General features: G+C 39.3%; 1 protein-coding gene across 1 annotated transcript; it reads right to left on the reverse strand.

Moving 5' to 3' along the window:
* Positions 1 to 15,975: 15,975 nt before the first annotated feature.
* LOC114304172 (receptor-like protein kinase FERONIA) lies at positions 15,976 to 18,625 on the reverse strand. Its single transcript, XM_028249325.2, has one exon. The coding sequence runs from the start codon at positions 18,530 to 18,532 to the stop codon at positions 16,097 to 16,099; it is 2,436 nt and encodes an 811-aa protein (XP_028105126.2). The 5' UTR covers positions 18,533 to 18,625; the 3' UTR covers positions 15,976 to 16,096.
* Positions 18,626 to 18,876: the final 251 nt, after the last annotated feature.

Here is an 18,876-nt window from a genome sequence, read left to right on the forward strand (position 1 = left end):
TTGTGGGAGCCTAAAGTACGCTATGTAGGCGTATTCGGAATGATAAGTGTTATCTTTGGTAAATGGTCAACTGAGTTGTTTAGACATTGACCTTGCTCATTAGACTATGGATAAAATGCTTCACTAGTAGTATATTAATTTGCTCCTTGTAAGATTCAATGCGCTAGTTAGGCGCATCTGTGCTAGTTGGGCGCATTAAGAATGAACGCAAATTAGTCACCAAAATATCTTTAGAGAGGTTATTGCGCAAGAGGTAGTGATCTTAAATTACTTCATGTGAGGCGCACATGGTGGATTCCGTTGTATCTACTTATCGCAAGAGGTGCTGATAAGGCTTGTGTTTGGAATCTATAATTGTGCAAGCTGTGGTCATTTTTTTTTAAATCGATCACTTATTTTGAGATGATGGGATGTTGACACTATTATGGTTTGTGTCATAATGATTAGCAGATGATGATGTCAGCAGGCAAGATTGGCTCACTCACACGAGCAATCGCCCTTGGCGCTTGGGAGCGAGCAAGGATGAGACTAGTGGTTCATTTTTATTTTTTTGGAGCCAAAAGTGGCTTAAATAATCCACTGTGCATGTCGCTTTGGTTACAACCAAGATGAGGTCGTGTTAAGGACCAAGCATGGATATTAGTACCCACTTTCCATGTTGTGCTTGTTATGATTAGCCAGATGCGAGATCTCATTTGGCGCCTGGAAGGCGAGCAAATAGAGAATTCGGGTTAGGCGCTAGAAAGCGACTAGACTAATATTTGTATGGTGTATCGAGTATAACGTCACTCTTTTGGAAGAGTTACTCCACCGTAGCATGTATTCATACTATGTGTGCATGGCGACCGAGTAATGAGGTGAGAGAATGGATCCCTGTTTCCTCACCGTGTGAGTCTTATGTATCATTATTGATATGACTTTCATTTATGTACCCTTTTGTGACTTTTGGCTATGTCATAAGGTAAGGGGTTGATGTTCTGCTACTTTGGTATGTTGCCTGCGGTCATGTATGATTCGGCCTTAAGGGACATCATTGGGAAAACGGTCAATCCTAAACTATATGGCATGAGGGCAAAGGGAAGATCATCTAGTATTACACCACTGTTGTATATTCACTGCCGGCAACTCACATCGCTCTGTATGAGAGACGAATTGAGTGTGAATATATTGCAAGAATTGAGAGGGTCAAACATGCTCTTTTGAGGGATTAGAGATGTTTTTTGGACCGGTGTAATTAGATGGGTCTGTGGTATATGAGACACTATTTCTGTTCTTTTTGGGTTTATGTCTCTATGTTGACTCATATTGAGTTTCTAGTATAGAACTCCCACATGCAGGTGTTCTCAGCGGTCGCACGGTGCATTGGCTAGTATGATACTTCATGTGAGGCGCACATGGTGGATTCCGTACTTATCGCAAGAGGTGCTGATAAGGCTTGTGTTTGGAATCTATAATTGTGCAAGCTGTGGTCATTTTTTTTAAATCGATCACTTATTTTGAGATGATGGGATGTTGACACTATTATGGTTTGTGTCATAATGATTAGCAGATGATGATGTCAGCAGGCAAGATTGGCTCACTCACACAAGCAATCGCTCTTGGCGCTTGGGAGCGAGCAAGGATGAGACTAGTGGTTCATTTTTATTTTTTTGGAGCCAAGAGTGGCTTAAATAATCCACTGTGCATGTCGCTTTGGTTACAACCAAGATGAGGTCGTGTTAAGGACCAAGCATGGATATTAGTACCCACTTTCCATGTTGTGCCTGTTATGATTAGCCAGATGTGAGATCGCATTTGGTGCCTGGAAGGCGAGCAAATAGAGAATTCGGGTTAGGCGCTAGAAAGCGACTAGACTAATATTTGTATGGTGTATCGAGTATGACGTCACTCTTTTGGAAGAGTTACTCCACCGTAGCATGTATTCATACTATATGTGCATGGCGACCGAGTAATGAGGTGAGAGAATGGATCCCTGTTTCCTCACCGTGTGAGTCTTACGTATCATTATTGATATGACTTTCATTTATGTACCCTTTTGTGACTTTTGGCTATGTCATAAGGTAAGGGGTTGATGTTCTACTACTTTGGTATGTTGCCTGCGGTCATGTATGATTCAGCCTTAAGGGACATCATTGGGAAAGCGGTCCTAAACTAAATGGCATGAGGGCAAAGGGAAGATCATCTAGTATTACACCACTGTTGTATATTCACTGCCGGCAACTCACATCACTCTGTATGAGAGGTGAATTGAGTGTGAATATATTGCAAGAATTGAGAGGGTCAAACATGCTCTTTTGAGGGATTAGAGATGTTTTTTGGACCGGTGTAATTAGATGGGTCTGGGGTATATGAGACACTATTTCTGTTCTTTTTGGGTTTATGTCTCTATGCTGACTCATGTTGAGTTTCTAGTATAGAACTCCCACATGCAGGTGTTCTCAGCGGTCGCACGGTGCATTGGCTAGTATGATACTTCATGTGAGGCGCACATGGTGGATTCCGTACTTATCGCAAGAGGTGTTGATAAGGCTTGTGTTTGGAATCTATAATTGTGCAAGCTGTGGTCATTTTTTTTAAATCGATCACTTATTTTGAGATGATGGGATGTTGACACTATTATGGTTTGTGTCATAATGATTAGCAGATGATGATGTCAGCAGGCAAGATTGGCTCACTCACACGAGCAATCGCCCTTGGCGCTTGGGAGCGAGCAAGGATGAGACTAGTGATTTATTTTTATTTAGAGCCAAGAGAGGCCTAAATAATCCACTATGCATGTCGCCTTGGTTACAACCAAGATGAGGTCGTGTTAAGGACCAAGCATGGATGTTAGTACCCACTTTCCATGTTGTGCCTGTTATGATTAGCCAGATGTGAGATCTCATTTGGTGCCTGGAAGGCGAGCAAATAGAGAATTCGGGTTAGGCGCTAGAAAGCGACTAGACTAATATCTGTACGGTGTATCGAGTATGACGTCACTCTTTATGGAAGAGTTACTCCACCGTAGCATGTGTTCATACTCTATGTGCTTGGCGACCGAGTAATGAGGTGAAAGAATGAATCCCTGTTTCCTCACCGTGTGAGTCTTACGTGTCATTATTGATATGACTTTCATTTATGTACCTTTTTGTGACTTTTGACTATGTCATAAGGTAATGGGTTGATGTTCTGCTACTTTGGTATGTTGCATGCGGCCATGTATGATTCAGCCTTAAGGGACATCACTGGGAAAGCGGTCAATCCTAAACTACATGGCATAAGGGCAAAGGGAAGATCATCTAGTATTACACCACTGTTGTATATTCATTGCCGGCAACTCACATCGCTCTGTATGAGAGGCGAATTGAGTGTGAATATATTGCAAGAATTGAGAGGGTCAAACATGCTCTTTTTGAGAGATTAGAGATGTTTTTTGGACCGGTGTAATTAGATGAGTCTGGGGTATATGAGACGCTATTTCTGTTCTTTTTGGGTTGATGTCTCTATGCTGACTCATATTGAGTTTCTAGTATAGAACTCCCACATGCAGGTGTTCTCAACAGTCGCACGGTGCATTGGCTAGTATGAGACTGTTCATTTTTTGGGGAGATTGAGATTGAGATGTGGCAGTGTCATGCTAACTCATGTGCGAGTGGGAGATGTTAGAAATGGGCGCCCATGTGGCATGACCATTTCAATGCTTTGAATTTATAACTATAACTCCTGCATTAATGGGGTTTGTAACTCCTGCCTTTATTGCAGAGGTTAATGGTGCATTAATGACCAGCCATAAAGGCTGGAGGCTTTTCCTCTCTCCCCTATACATGTATAAATTAAGACCCTCCTATCAAGTCTAAAACACACAGAAATTTCCCATATTCTGACTCGATCCCAAAAAACAACGATCAAAGCCATTTGCACTGTGATTTGTGTGGGTGATATTCACTGTTGTAATATCACCCCACTGTTGGGTTGACTGATCAGATTTAGGAAGCACGTGATTTACCCACGAGATCTTTTCTATTCAGACTCTGCAGGAAATGTATGACCATAATTTTTATTCCGCTGCGTTATACTGCGTATTTACAGTCTTTAATTTCTTTGCTTCCTTTTTTTTTTAATATTTCAAAAGCTCTATTTTCTTGCTTCTTCATCCTAATTTTTAGTATACGAACACACACACACACACACACACACACACACAATATATATATATATATATATATGTTATATAACTCTCACAAGTTTATCACGTAGGACAAAGTATATATTGGTGGGAATGAACTGATTTTTCTCTTTTACCCTCATTTTGTAGTTACATGTTTATCACATGACTGGATTCTATTAAAAACTTAAACAATAAAGTAATAAAAAGGGTAAGCTGACACTTGACTAGAAGTGTAGGGAGTTGATTGTCATGATTTTATTTACATAGGTCAAAGTGAAATTTGACTAAAAGTGAAAAGGGTTGACTGTCACAATTTTATGTATAGAAATCAATGTAAAATTTGGTGCAAAATGTAATTTACACTCGCTATTTTTTTTTTTATAGATATAGGTCAATTCTTATTTAATTGAATGAGATCTATAATTGTTTGATTGACATTTGATATTCAGTAATAAAATTGAATCTTAATTGTAAATCATTATTTGGGGATTTTTAAGGTTTTTCAACCTCCATATTAAATCAAGACCCAAAACCCAAAACCCATTAATTAATCAATCACACTAACAATTTTATTTATTTATTTATATATATATTTTTTAAAATGCAGTGAATCAATCAACCCACAAACGCATTTCAATGAAATATTGCATAAGAGCATCTCTATCAGCTTACCTAAATTTTACCCTAAAATATTATTAAAAAATTCATTCCTTATTTTAGGAGTTACTTTTTCATCTACCTTCCCCAACAAATTCTCTATTCTTTCTCTAATCTATTAAAATAATCTTTTTAATTATTTTTGAATTTGAATATTTTTTTAATAATAAAATAATTAAACAATATAAAATAAAGTTAAAAATGAGGCTCAAAGGCAGTGCTTGAGCAAATGTGTGTGTGTGTGAAAGAGAGAGAGAGGGGTGTGAAAGCTTAAGCAAATGAGAGGCCCCAGTCCCAAGCCCCAAAGGCAGTGCTTGAGAAAATGGAGGCTCAAAGCTGATAGGGATAATTATAGAAGAAAGCAATAGAAGTAGATGCCAGGGGCCGAATGTCCGGGTGGACGACTAGTTAGGTAATTTTTGAGCATTTTTCTTCTTCAGCAATAGGACACTCACGGATATCTGGGCGGATGTCCGAGGGATCGTCCGGGGGGAAATTCAGGGGACTTCTCCTTCACGCCTAAAACGAAATAAAATAAGAATTTATGAGATATAAGAGAGCTACAGTGACTCCTTACAAATAGGGAGTCACTGTAGGAATCCTAAATTTAAGGGATGGTATAAGGGATATATTAGGGAAGAATTTGTGAAGAATTAACCCCTTATAATAGCTTTTGCTATTATAAGGGAACTGATAGGGATACTCTAATGTTGGAGATTCAACATCAAATAATTCCTATGGTCCTTGAAAATTGTCTTGGTTTCTTCACTTCACCAACGAAACAATAAGGACCCCTCTGGAACTTCAGAATCTCTTTATGATCCCCATTTACCATCCCCATAGAACATCAACACCTCCACATCATTGTTGCTGCCTTAATTTGTATTCACCCGTCATTCGTTTCTAGTTCTTCAATAAATGACGATGAACATAGTGCATCGCTAAAAATGTTTGTGGTAACTCAAAACTGCTACTTTTTCTATCTATGTCAGTGAGTATGGCCCGCGAACTCATTGTAAACTTCAGCAATGACAAAGAATGATGTAGACTGATGTGTTCGTTGCGAAACTCAACAACGACAAAGAATGGTGTTAGCCGTGAGATCGATGTAAATTTTTGCAACAGCAAAGAACATAGTTCGCCAAGGATTGAATGATGTGAGCCATGAGTTGCAAAATCCAATCATCCACACTAGTCCAACGTGCCTTGATGTTTCTCTCACATTTCAAGATTTTAACTGCCATTTGTCTTAAGCATGCGACATGTACAAACAATAAATTACAAACGATTGCAGGTTAGAACAAAGATATCATCAGTTTTCGCCTCTAAATCCAAAAGGCTAGCTTGATGAGATGATCAAAATTCAGTCCAATGAACTGTTCAATTTTTTTTGTGATCTAAATGTGTTCTCAAAACTAATCTGCACCGCTGCATGTGATCGTCAAGTGTTCTGAAAAGTCAACCAGATTAAACAATGTCCCGAGAAGGCACACAGCATGGTCATGAGAATGACGGAGGTGGATGGAAACCAGTGGTCCGTCGTCATGGTGGCAGGAGAGTGTGGAGCAGCAGGGCAGACGCAGCCATACACTCTATTTTTGTGGATAATATTCCAGAATCTATGGGGAGTAGAGGGTTATACAATATCTTCTCCAACTACGGGGTAGTCATGGATGCTTTTATTCCAAACAAGCGAAGAAAGATGACACGATCTCGATTTGGCTTTGTACGTTACAATTGCTCTGTAGCAGCGGACATGGCAGTACAAAAAACACATGGGCTTTGGTGTGCTGACAGAGCACTAAAGGTTAAAATGGCGGAGTTTGAAAAGGTGTTTGGTCCGAAGCCCAGGTCGAGACAAGTACCACCGACAAGAATGGCTGCAAATGAAAGTCTCATGGTTACTGCTGGATATCAAAGGACCAGGTCCTTTGCTGAGGTTGTGAGAGGAAGAGGTATCCAAACTGCTGCTATCCGAACTATTCATGCTGTTGAGGAAGGCAATGGTTGGCTATACGAAAGCGTAGTAGCAAGATTAAAACCATCCTTCTCAGTGGTTGATTTTAAGGAGGAAATAGTAAGGCAAGGCTTTGGGGATGTTAAGGTGAGACTGGGTGGGGAAAGAGATATGGTTCTAACCTTCACCTCAGTTGAAGATATGAAGGTCAAATTTCAGGAAATGCAAGAGTGGCTTAACGCATGGTGTGAATCAGCTCATGTATGGCAGCATGGGCTGGTGCTCGAACAAGAACGACATGTCTGGCTAAGTTGTTATGGAGTTCCACTGAATCTATGGAGTTTCTCTACATTTAGCAGCATTGGCAAGATCTGGGGTGTAGTGGATGCTATAGATGATGATACTCTTCAGCTAAACTCCCTCCACTGTGGTAAAGTGAGGATAACCACGACTAGTATGGATACTATTAATCACACCATTAATCTGGAGTGCAAAGGTACACTATACCCTGTGCGGGTGTGTGAGGAACAAATTATAGTTTCTAAAACTTTGCAGGATCAATGTGTATGCCAATCCAATAAATGGAAGAATGGAGTGGGGTCATCTTCAGAGGCAAGTGCAGAGGCCCAGATCACGGACGAAAGCAGCAGGTATGAGGAAGAAGATGACGATGTGGAGGTCCAGATGGACAAGAAGTCAGATCTATGGGGTGATGTGGAGGTCCAGCTGGGCAAGAAGTCAGATTCATGGGGTGATGTGGCTGGAGTGGGTCTACTGTTTCACCTATTCTTGCAGATGCACTGGATGGGGATGATAGACTGAGAGATGTCTCAGTGGTAGCTGAAACTGATATGATGAAGGAAATGTCAACGGAAGGTGGTGCACACGTAAATCAATTGGCAGAGGTAGGGACGAGCTGCAAGCAGTGTGGTGATAGTGTCAGACGTAGGGTAGATGGTGATGTATATACTCCTGGGTTTATTAGAAGTTTAAGTGGGTCTGAAAGTAATAGGCTGGGTATTCACCTTGAAGTGGCTCTTGATGGGGCCCAAATGGTAGGTGGGTTGGTTGGGTCGGCCCAAAGAATTGAGGGGCTAGTTCAACTTGATAAGTCTAACTTCCAAGACCCTATTACTTTTCCAGAGGGGCTTGATCAGTGTGCTAACCGTAACACAATTGGTCCAAAGAGTTTTTTAGCCCATACTTCAACAGCATCTGTCTGTCCAGCAAGGAAGGAAAAAATGAAAGGTAAAGCACTACCAGTTTCAACAAAACAGTTTCAGAAGCAGCAAATGAAAGGGAAATTGATGTTTCCACGGGGTTGGGGGCATCTTCATTGAATTTGAGGAAAGGAGCAGTGTTCAGGACGGCGGTAACGACCATCTCATTATCAATGGCAAGCGGAAATAGTAGAGGAAGAAGATTATTGACGGAGGCGGAAGCTTCAATTCAAATAGGCAAAGCCCTCGGTCTTGAGTGTGAAGGCAAAGAAGAGGAGGTGCTTAGTAAGTTGCATGATCTTGAAGCTCAAGACAAACAAAGAGCAAGGCCGGGTGAAGGGGATGCGAGTTAGATTAAAACGATCGGCTGGGTAGAGGGTTTTCATATGCTTATGAAGATACAATCCTGGAATGTGAGGGGAATTGGAAGGCCTGAAAAGATGAGACAAATAAAGAAAAGTCTTGCAGAGAGAAAAGTGGATATTGTGCTATTACAAGAAACCAAGAAGGCAGTAGTTGATTCTACCTTGGTTAGGTCTATGTGGCCTGGGGATCAATTTGATTTCATGGCAGTAGATGCGATTGGGCAAGCTGGAGGGCTACTATGTATTTGGAACCCAGAGGTGTTTTTCCTGAAGGATTGCTGCAGTACCCAGAATTTCATCCTTTTATCAGGTACATTATTTTCCAGTTTTGATTGTGTTATTATCAACGTTTATGGCTCTAACGAGGTGGCTAAAAGAAAAGAGACTTGGGATATGTTAGTGAGGTTGAAATCCAATTTCTTAGGGCCATGGTGTATGGGGGGTGACTTCAATGAAATAAAGAACATTTCCGAAAGAATAGGGTGCTCGAGAAGGGATCGTGGGATAAAAGACTTTAACAATATGATTGAACAACTCGAGTTGATAGACATTCCTATGTTAGGGAGGAAGTTTACTTGGTGCAATTCTCAAGCTAGGGAGAAATGGAGCCGAATTGATCGATTTCTTCTTAATTATGAGTGGGTGCAGAATTTTTCTTTCAAATTATGGGGGCTTCCTAGATTTTTGTCCAATCATTGCCCTATTATTCTGATGGAGGATGATAGGGATTGGGGCCCTAAGCCTTTTAGGTTCCTCAATGCCTGGCTTCTTCATCCCAAATTTTTATCTTGTGTTCATCAAAGTTGGTCGGAATCTGCTGTGGATGGATGGGCAGGGTTTAAATGTCTTATGAAGTTTAAAGCACTGAAACAGGTCCTCAAACAGTGGAATGTTGCAGTGTTTGGTAAGATTGAATCAAAATTGAAAAGTATAAAAGATGAGGCTCATGCTCTTGATTTGTTAGCTGAGGATCGACCATTACTTGATACAGAACTGTATAGAAGAAAGGAAGTGCGGGGTGATGTGTGGAGGTTACGTAAAATGTTGGAGTGGATTTGGTTACAAAAATCTCGAGTGAATTGGGCATCTAAAGGGGATAAAAATACAAGGTTCTTCCATATTATGGCATGTAGCAGAAATAGTAGGAACTCTTTGTGTTCAATTGCTGTTAATGGCTCATTGTTAGAGGAGCCTTTGGCAATTAGGGAGGCCGTTAAGAATCATTTTATGAGGCTTTTTTCAGAAAATTGGAAAGTTCGTCCCAAATTGTCTGGCCCTTTCAAGAACATAGGGGGTGCTCAAGTTGTGGCACAATTGGAGGCAGAGTTTACAGAGGAGGAGATTAAAAATGTTATCAAGTGTTGTGATGGTAATAAGGCACCTGGCCCTGATGGGTTTAATATGTCATTCTTCAAAAAGTGTTGGAAAATTGTGAGGGTTGATGTGCTACAATTTATGAGTGATTTTCATCAGAATGCTAGGCTTGTTTGTGGGCTAAATAGCTCGTTTATAGTTCTGACTCCCAAAGTTTTAAGCCCTTCTTGTTTGAATGATTATAGGCATATTAGCTTGATTGGCTCCTTGTATAAAATTGTAGCTAAAGTGCTAGCGAACAGAATGAAGCAGGTAATGCCCAAGATTATTGGCGAAGCTCAGTCAGCTTTTTTAGGGGGAAGGAATATATTAGATGGCATATTGATAGCCAATGAAATAGTGGATGGTTGGAAAAGATCCAATAGAAAAGGCTTGGTGCTTAAATTGGATTTTGAAAAGGCTTATGACTCTATTAATTGAGAGCTTTTATTCGACATGTTAGCAAAGTTTGGATTTGGAAATCGTTGGTTACGATGGATGAAAACTTGCGTTTCCTCTGCTAAAATCTCCGTTTTGGTGAATGGGTCACCAACATCTGAGTTTTGTCCACAAAGAGGCCTGAGGCAAGGAGATCCATTGTCACCATTCTTATTCAACATTGTAGCAGAAGGTCTTAATATTTTGCTGAGCAGAGCTAGACAGCTGGGTCTAATTCAAGGGGCTGTGGTGGGCTCTAGTGGGTTAAGAATCACGCACTTGCAATTTGCGGATGATACGATTTTGTTCTGTAATGCGGATAAAGAGGAGGTGGGCAACATTAAAAGAATTCTAAGATGCTTTGAGATTGTATCGGGTCTGAGAATTAATTATCACAAGAGTGTCATCTGTGGGATTGGGGTAGATGAGGGTTTGATGCAGGAGTTTGCTTCTTCCTTAAATTGTCGCCACCATAAATTGCCTCTAAAATACTTGGGGCTTCCTTTGGGGGCTAATCCCAGCAGGAGGAGTACTTGGAAACCTGTTCTTGATAAGTTCAAACAAAAATTGTCCACATGGAAGAGAAGGCTGTTATCTTTTGCTAGGCGCTTAACTCTTATTAAATCGGTTATGTCTAATCTGCCCATCTATTACCTCTCACTGTTTAGAATTCCTGCTGGAGTGGCAAAGGAAATTGAGAGAATGCAATCTGCATTCCTTTGGCATGGATCCAATCTTAGAAGGAAAATTCATATGGTCCGGTGGGAGGTGGTTTCTAAAAATAAGAAACTAGGTGGGTTAGGGTTGAGGAGGATAAAAAGTTTCAATCAATGTCTCTTGCTGAAATGGTGGTGGAGATTTGGTGTAGAGAATAAATCCCTTTGGAAGGAAGTGATTTGCTCCAAGTATGTGTCATTGGATGGAGGATGGACACCACAGTTAATAAGCAGAGAATCCAAGATCTGGTCGGATATTATTCAAGCTGTACTGCCCAATCCAGAGCTGCACCAATTTTTTATCTCTAATTCTTAGATTGTTCTGGGGGATGGGAGGAGAGTTCGATTTTGGAGAGACAAGTGGGTGTGTAATGTATGCCTAATGGAGGAATTCCGAAGGCTCTTTTCTATATCTAAAGATAAAAATGGTGTGGTAAGGGTGTTCTTTGAAAAAAGGGAAGAGAATGGTGGCTGGAACATGGACTTCAGAAGACCTTTGTTGGTATGGGAGGAGGAAGAAGCTAACAGACTTTTTCATTTGTTGAATTCTGCACCAACTCTCTGCAATTCCTAATCTGATGAGCTCATATGGGGTGCAGATCCATCTAATCTTTTTTCCGTTTCTTCAATATAACTTTGGAGTGAATCACATCTGGGACCTATACTTCCAGTGGCTGCTTCAATTTGGAATAATTTCGCTCCCCCAAAAGTTCAATGTTTTGGGTGGATGGCTTGGCTGGTGGGTGCTGCCAGGTTCAGTGAATGGTCTGTTGAATTGGTGGGATGGTTGTAGAATAAAGAAGCTGGAAAAGAAAATTTGGAGGGTTCTTCCTCTGGCTATGCTCTGGTCTACATGGAAGCATCGAAATGATTGCATCTTTAATGGATCTCAACCAAACTTGGAAGACCTGTGTGAAATAGTGAAGGTGAAGTTCTGCATTAGAAATGGAGGTTGAGTGAAAAAGTGTTTGTTTGGTTGGTTGGTTGTTGGTATGATTGGTGGTCATGGTAGTTCAGAGCTGGCCAGGTCACATGTCTGTTCTGCTGTCTTGTTTAGGAAGAGGATTTGATCTATTCTGCACCAGTCTTGCATTGCTGTGAGGTTATGTTCATCCTTTGCTAGGTAGCTGATGTGGCTTGCTGATGGAAGTAAGGTTTTGGCTGCTTAATAGTCTGAGTTCAGTTGGGCAAAGTTTTGACTGTTGTTATGTTGTGCTCAAGTGGTTTTCCCTGCTTCATAGTGGAGTTTTATGGTGTGCTAAAGTGAAGGTTAATTATACTTCTTTCTGGTTGAGTTCATGGTCTGCTGGCTGCATTGATTTGTATGGTGTTCTGTCTGCTGCTATGGGAGAATTCTACTGGTGTTTTGCTATATTTGCTGCTTGGTGTATTGCTCTGTTGCTTGTTGTATGTTGTACTGTTGTTCTGTTTTGTGGCTGTGGCTTGTGAGGTATGCTGGGCGGATATGGTGTTTTAGTGGAAGGTTTTTGGTCTGCTATGGAGGTTCTGTCTACTTAGGGGAAGGCTGCTTCAGTGTTCAGTACATTTGGTAGTGAGGCTCGGGCTAATGAGATATATCAGAGTGTGCAGCACAGAGTAGTGGTGAACTCAGAGAAAGAAAGGCTATCAAATGCTTTCTTCTTCAACCCAGCACACCATGCCAATGTGGAGCCCCTTTCTGAGTTTGTCACAGTCACTTTGCAAAGAACTGGTGTGTAGCAGTTGTAGGGTCTGGTTTCTGTCAAGCCCACAATCTAGGTGGGAGGTTTGCTGGTATATGGGGTTTTTTTTTTGTTGCTCTTCTGGCAGTGTGCATAAAGGAATTTCTGGGTGCTAGCAGTTGTCGCTACCTTGGAGTTGGTGTTTCTACCCCATTCGGCTGCAGTGTTTGTTTTGGTGCATGGTTTCAGTTCAATCCTGTTGCAGTGTTTGTTTTGGTGCATGTTCCTTGTCATGCAGTATTATTCAATGATGGTCAAGTTAAAGCTAGCTTTGCTTGTTTGGTTTGGTCCTTCTTTCTTTTTTTCCGTTGGTCTCTCACCAACTTTGGGATGCTAGCAAATGATAGGGTGTGCTGGATGGTGCCAACCTAGTTGGGATCATTTAGCTCACTGTGATGCTTTTGCACTCCCCTTTCCTTTATTGATGTAATTTGTCTTGTGCATTGTACTTGTTTATTTCATCAATATAGTTTCTTTTTTTTGCCGATCAAAAAAAAAAAAGGATTGAATGATGTGAACTCGCTTGACGATGATGGCGAATGATTGGTTTCAACAATTTCGTCCAAGTCACAAGCCCATAGTCTAATCTCAGTCATGATATGGGGAATATGGGTGAAAAATGCAACTTTTAAATTTTTTTTAATATTATATATATTTATTTATAATTTTCAGTGCCCATCCGGATGTGTGATCCTACAAATGCCCCTTTGCTATTTGGATAAGTTTTCCGAATTTATTTTTCAAAAATTAGTTTGGTGAAAAAAATTTGAAATAAATGAAAACTCATTATTTTCAATTTTGTTTTTCATTTTTTGAGAATTTTTAGAAAATTGAAAGTCAATTTTTTGAAAAGATCAACACTTATTATTTTCATGTGGTTTTCTTTTTTTATGACAAAAATATTTATAGAAAAATCAAAATTAAATATTTTTTGTCCTTACTTTTGTTAAATTGGTTTGTAATTTTTTTAAAGAAATTGTAAAAATTCAACCAAACAAATTTGTCAAGAAGAAAATGAAGGAGAGCAATATTTTATCATGTGCCATCTAAGTCACGATAAAAACGGTTGAGCATTACTCTTTTGTTTAAAGGGTATGACTTGTCTCCAGTTAAAAGTTCAACTAGACCAAACAATTGAGGTCTCTCACCGGTCAGAGTTAATGAATGGTGGTCTCTCCACGAGTACAATGTGAAATAGAATAAGAGTCTAGATCTGGCAATTCTATAGAAAATCCGCTAATTACAAGAAATGTAAAAAATTGACTTCATCACCAAACTCAAAATCGTCACCTAATCTTTTAGGAAAAATTAGAAAATCCATGACTCGTATCCAAAGGCCATGATCTGTCGTAACTAAAGTGTTTCGACTTGAGAACTTATGTATAAGGGAGGAAGGTCATGAATTGAGTACCCCCGTTCACCCAACCAAAGATCGACCTCTCATAATCTATGATATGGGAATCATTAACATGACATGATTATATGATAATCATTAACATGACATGATCATATAACCGAGTTATTATTGTTATCTTTATTATATGAAACAAACAAGTATAGACCAAATCACCTACTTTGGAATACTCTAATCTCTTGCTATTTTTTTTTTTTTTTTTTTTTAAACAAAGTGTTGGAAAGGAGGAAATCTCATGAAAAATCGAGGCATCCACTGCTTGAAGATATCAGAATCATTCCAACTTAGGTAATGTGACCTCTATACAATGGGTAACCATGGAGATATAACAAATAAGCACATAGCCTCATGGTAGCATGCTAGACATAATAAGAAGCAATCACAAGCATGATGCAAAGATGAAAGAGGTTCGCCTAATACTTCTTCGACCGTGCCAAGAGCGTAATGGGTAAGAAAACAATGTGGGATCCTAGATGTTGAACTAAATGATATGCAAAGAAAAGGGTAGGTATGCTCACCGAGTACTCCAACCAAGCAAAAAATAGAAAATAATCTAAAATGAAAATGCATGATTCTGGATGCGATATCTAATGCAAAATTCACACATAATGAATCCTAAGGGCCTTTGGACACTATCGAGATGACATGAATATCAACAAAGCACATAACACATAATTTAATCTGAAGATAATGGTCCAAGACCAAATGCATGCTCCGACACTAATCATGAGAATATGATGATAGTAAAAGCAAGTCTAAGCTATCAAAGAGTACAAGAGTAGAGAGTAAGGGTAAAGAGAAGAGAGACTCGTCTCAACGGATGCAATAATATAATAAATGGAAACTAAAAAAATGACGAGACAAGAGCAAAAGAAGCTCCAATGAGGATTGAGAGATTATCTCCCTTTTATACATGAAAATGAGTATAAACTACTCAAATCCATAAGAAATGGTGATGAGAGGGGAGATCCAAAGAGTGTGTAGAAAGTTGCCCAAAAATTCTCACCAAACTCTTTTTTTTAGGGTTTTTGATTAAGTATAGAGGAATTGTTTAGAAAGGACTAGGAATAGTGGTTCAAAATTTTGGAACCCTTTTCCCTCAAGAGGGAGAGTGATTTTATAGGCATTTGGGACTTGGAATATGCCTCTAGATCCCATGGATCCGGATGGCATATTCTAAGATCCTTTGAATGCCTCACAAGAAAGTTGTTTGGTTGACACCAAAACAGAATGTGATGGATAAGACTTGTTCAGCCGGTACAGAGTAACCCAGCGTATCTCCTTAGAAATTTTCTTGGAGGAGCTGGAAAAGACTTGGAGATGTATCCACAGATCAAAGTTGTTCGGTGCATTGCTTGAAAAATGTTCGGTGGTATAAAAAAAGATTTGGGCACCCGTCCACGGGCCAAAGCGGTTCGGTGTGTTGTGGAAAAGATGTATGGCCGAGCAAAGCTTATCTGGTCGGTTTTCTTGAAAGTTTCCCCTATTTACTCTTTTGTACTGGCTTTCTAAGCTAACTCTTTCAAAAAGTGAAATTTTTGAAAAATCACACTGCTTGGAATTGCCAAAATGAATGAAAATGTACCAATTGCCTTAAAAAATATTTGAAAATAGGTTTTAGCATCCAAAAAACATTTTGACCAAAATGAGTGTAGGGCGGATTTGTTTTGGAGCGACCTTTTGTATCTCAGGAATTTTGGATAGAGCATCCAAGTTTTAAAGGCAATAAAAAATTGAGTGTCTGTAACTACTCATTATTTCATCAGTTTATTATATGGTTAGGACATTCTATCTACTAGAACCACTTTCTTCATTTTATTTCAAGACTTGTTTTACATTAATATATTTTTGTTTTTATACTAAATTTTTTTTTTTAAAAAAAAAAAAAAAAGAGAGCATCCAATTGCAATTTTGATGGGGAGATGTACGATTGATTTGAGAAGCCTAGCCAAAATTAAAAATAAATAAATAAATAAAAAATGTCATGTAATGGAATTGACTGATTGTGTGCTCTCAATTACTTGTAAGATTTAATAGACAAACTAATGTAATTTACATGCATGTCTTTAAAATGAAATGCACAATGCCTCGAATTAATTGGTAACATGCTAGAGAGAAGAACAGTCCATAGCAACTGCATCAATCTCTTGTAACTGCAATGCCAACTCCAAATTACTCAATACATCACTCATTGATGGCCGTTTAGATCCTGTTTCAGCCAAGCACTTCACTGCGACATCGACAAACACAGTTAAACACTGAGGTGCTATCTTTCCTCTTAGATGATGGTCAATCATCCGATCAATGGTTCCATTTCGATAGCAACGGAGTGCCCACTCAGCTAAGGAAGTCCTCTCTTGATCTTCATCATCTACAATTGATATCACATGTTTCACAGCAGGCCTTCCAAACAACACCTCAAACAACACCACTCCGAAAGAATAAACATCGGATTTGTCAGTCAGTTTACGATGCTTGTAATACTCGGGATCTAAATATCCGAAAGTACCCTTCACCTCAGTGTAAACGTGTTCGCATGAAGCTGTGGTGGGGCCTACCCTTGATAACCCAAAATCTGCAATCTTGGCTACCCATTCGTCATTTAACAATATGTTGGCTGTCTTCACATCGCGGTGAATGATTGAATACTTTACACCTGTATGAAGGTAATGTAGTCCTCGTGCAGCCCCAATGCAAATCTTGAGCCTTAGGTTCCATGGCAAAGGTGGATTCCGGGACTTGTAGAGATGATCGCATAGCGTGCCATGAGCCATATACTCATAAATTAGGATCATCTCGACACCCTCTTGGCAATAGCCTTTTAGAGACACAACATGCATATGTTGAAATTTGGCAAGTAGTTCAATTTCATTTTGAAACTCCCGAACACCTTGGTGGGATTTGGGGTTTCCACGCTTGATTGCCACTTTTGTGATACCATCATCAATGAATCCTTTGTAAACCTTACCAAAGCCTCCTGATCCAAGAACCATATCTTCATCAAAGTTGTTGGTGGCTACTTTAATCTCTACTAGTGAAAATTGGCGACAGTGGTCTGACGATGCCCATGATAGTAGACTTGCGCTCGTGTTGTTTCTTGTATGAGATTGATGAATGGTTGGGGACACCAAGTTGAATCTCCTGCTCAATTTGAAGGCTATGAAGCTTACAAGACAGAACCCAAGAATGGCGCTACCGACAACAATTCCGTTGATGATTTTCTTTGTTCGAGCTTTCTCATTCATCTTTTTGGTATTATTGATCATTTGAGCGTGACCTGCAAGACTTTTGTTGGTGTTGCTCAATTTCATGATCTCAATCCCATTCAAGATGGCATCAGCATACTTGGGTTTTGAGTCTGTGTTGGGATGGAGGTCAAGCCTTATTTCACCTTTTTCCGATACCTTTGTGATGTAGTCTCTGTACATGGCAACGTACGGAGCCCCCTTCAAAGCAATTAAATCTATGCTGTTTTCTGCAATCTGATTGTTAATATAAACCTTGAACACCCTCTGATTAACCATTGTCACTTGAGATGAAATCTCACAAAAGTGAAGCCTAAGAAAGTAATTGAAACCAGAATCAACAGAGAAAATCCATGTTAGATTGTGGTTCACATTGATAGCGTCGTTGCTACCCATTGTACGGGCGGTATTGTATAGCTCTTTCGGTGCGGTATAGTTCGAAAAATTATAAGTAGAAGTAATATAGCCAATATCAGTATAGACAGACAAACCGGGTATAGGACCAAATATATAATTGGAATCATCCAACCAATATCCAAATATGTTGCTAACAGAACTTTCCCATTCATGTTGAACATTCACACGATAAAGTATCTCAAAAGCAGTTTCATCAAGATTAAAGAAGGGATCTTTCTGGCCAATGAAACGAATGGATGCATTTCCTTTTGGAATGTAAAGATTTAATGGCAATGAGAAGATCTCTATGCCATTCACGAATGCTAAAGCACTAGAAGCCATTAGGGATGGGATGAATGTGATGCTCAATTTCTTCTCCTTAATGTTAATAGAAAAATCTTTGCTGAAATAATCTGATTTTAGTGCGTATGCGGTGGCAGAAGGGCGAAAGTCGTCTAAGAGAGTGAAACCACCAGCAATAACAACCGAAAAACAAGCATCGGAAGGGTTGAGACTTGAATCATAATAAGGAGCCGAATAAAAGTAAAGGCGGATGAACTTGTTACCTGGAGTGACGGGGAAAGTGTAGATGAACTGTGAATGAAAGATGCGAGCAGACAAATATGGAATCTTGGGGACTGAGGGATTTGAGGCTATGGAATTGGAAAGTGATGATGTTGTATTATAATCTGAGGGTAAGTAGCTTGAGCCAACATCCCCAGTCCAATCCTTACCATTGAATGACGAAGATTCTGAAGACCCACAATTGAGCAGGAATTTATCAGAGGAAATGTAGTCATTACTAGTAGCTGCCAAGGATATCAAATTGAATATTGGTAGAGATAGGTATAAAAGGGTTAGGTTCAAGCAACAACATAGAAGATCTTTCTGGATTTTCATCATTATGAGAATACGTGGAATCCTATGGAAGAGAAAAAAGAAGAAAATTTGAGCTCTATTTTTCGGAATTCAAGTCATCTGCCTTACATTGTTGTCCTGTAAGAGCATCCCCACCCGCTTATCTAAATTTTACTTTAAAATATTATTAAAAAATTCATTTCTTATTTTAAGAATTATTTTTTCATTTACTTCCCTCAACAGATTCTTTATTCTTTCTCTATTCTATTAGCAAATTCTCTATTTTTTCTTTATTTTATTATAATATAATTTTTAATTATAAATTTTAAAAAAATAAAAATTATAAATGTATACTGCAGTCCCTAAACAAAGCAAAGCAAAATATATAT

Source organism: Camellia sinensis, chromosome 10, assembly GCF_055761805.1.
Source record: "Camellia sinensis isolate YWXY chromosome 10, ASM5576180v1, whole genome shotgun sequence".
Classification (NCBI taxonomy): domain Eukaryota; kingdom Viridiplantae; phylum Streptophyta; class Magnoliopsida; order Ericales; family Theaceae; genus Camellia; species Camellia sinensis.

What these genes read in the sequence shown, in the direction of transcription:
- LOC114304172 (XM_028249325.2), bottom strand. Translation starts at nt 18,532, where the DNA reads ATGATGAAAATCCAGAAAGATCTTCTATGTTGTTGCTTGAACCTAACC.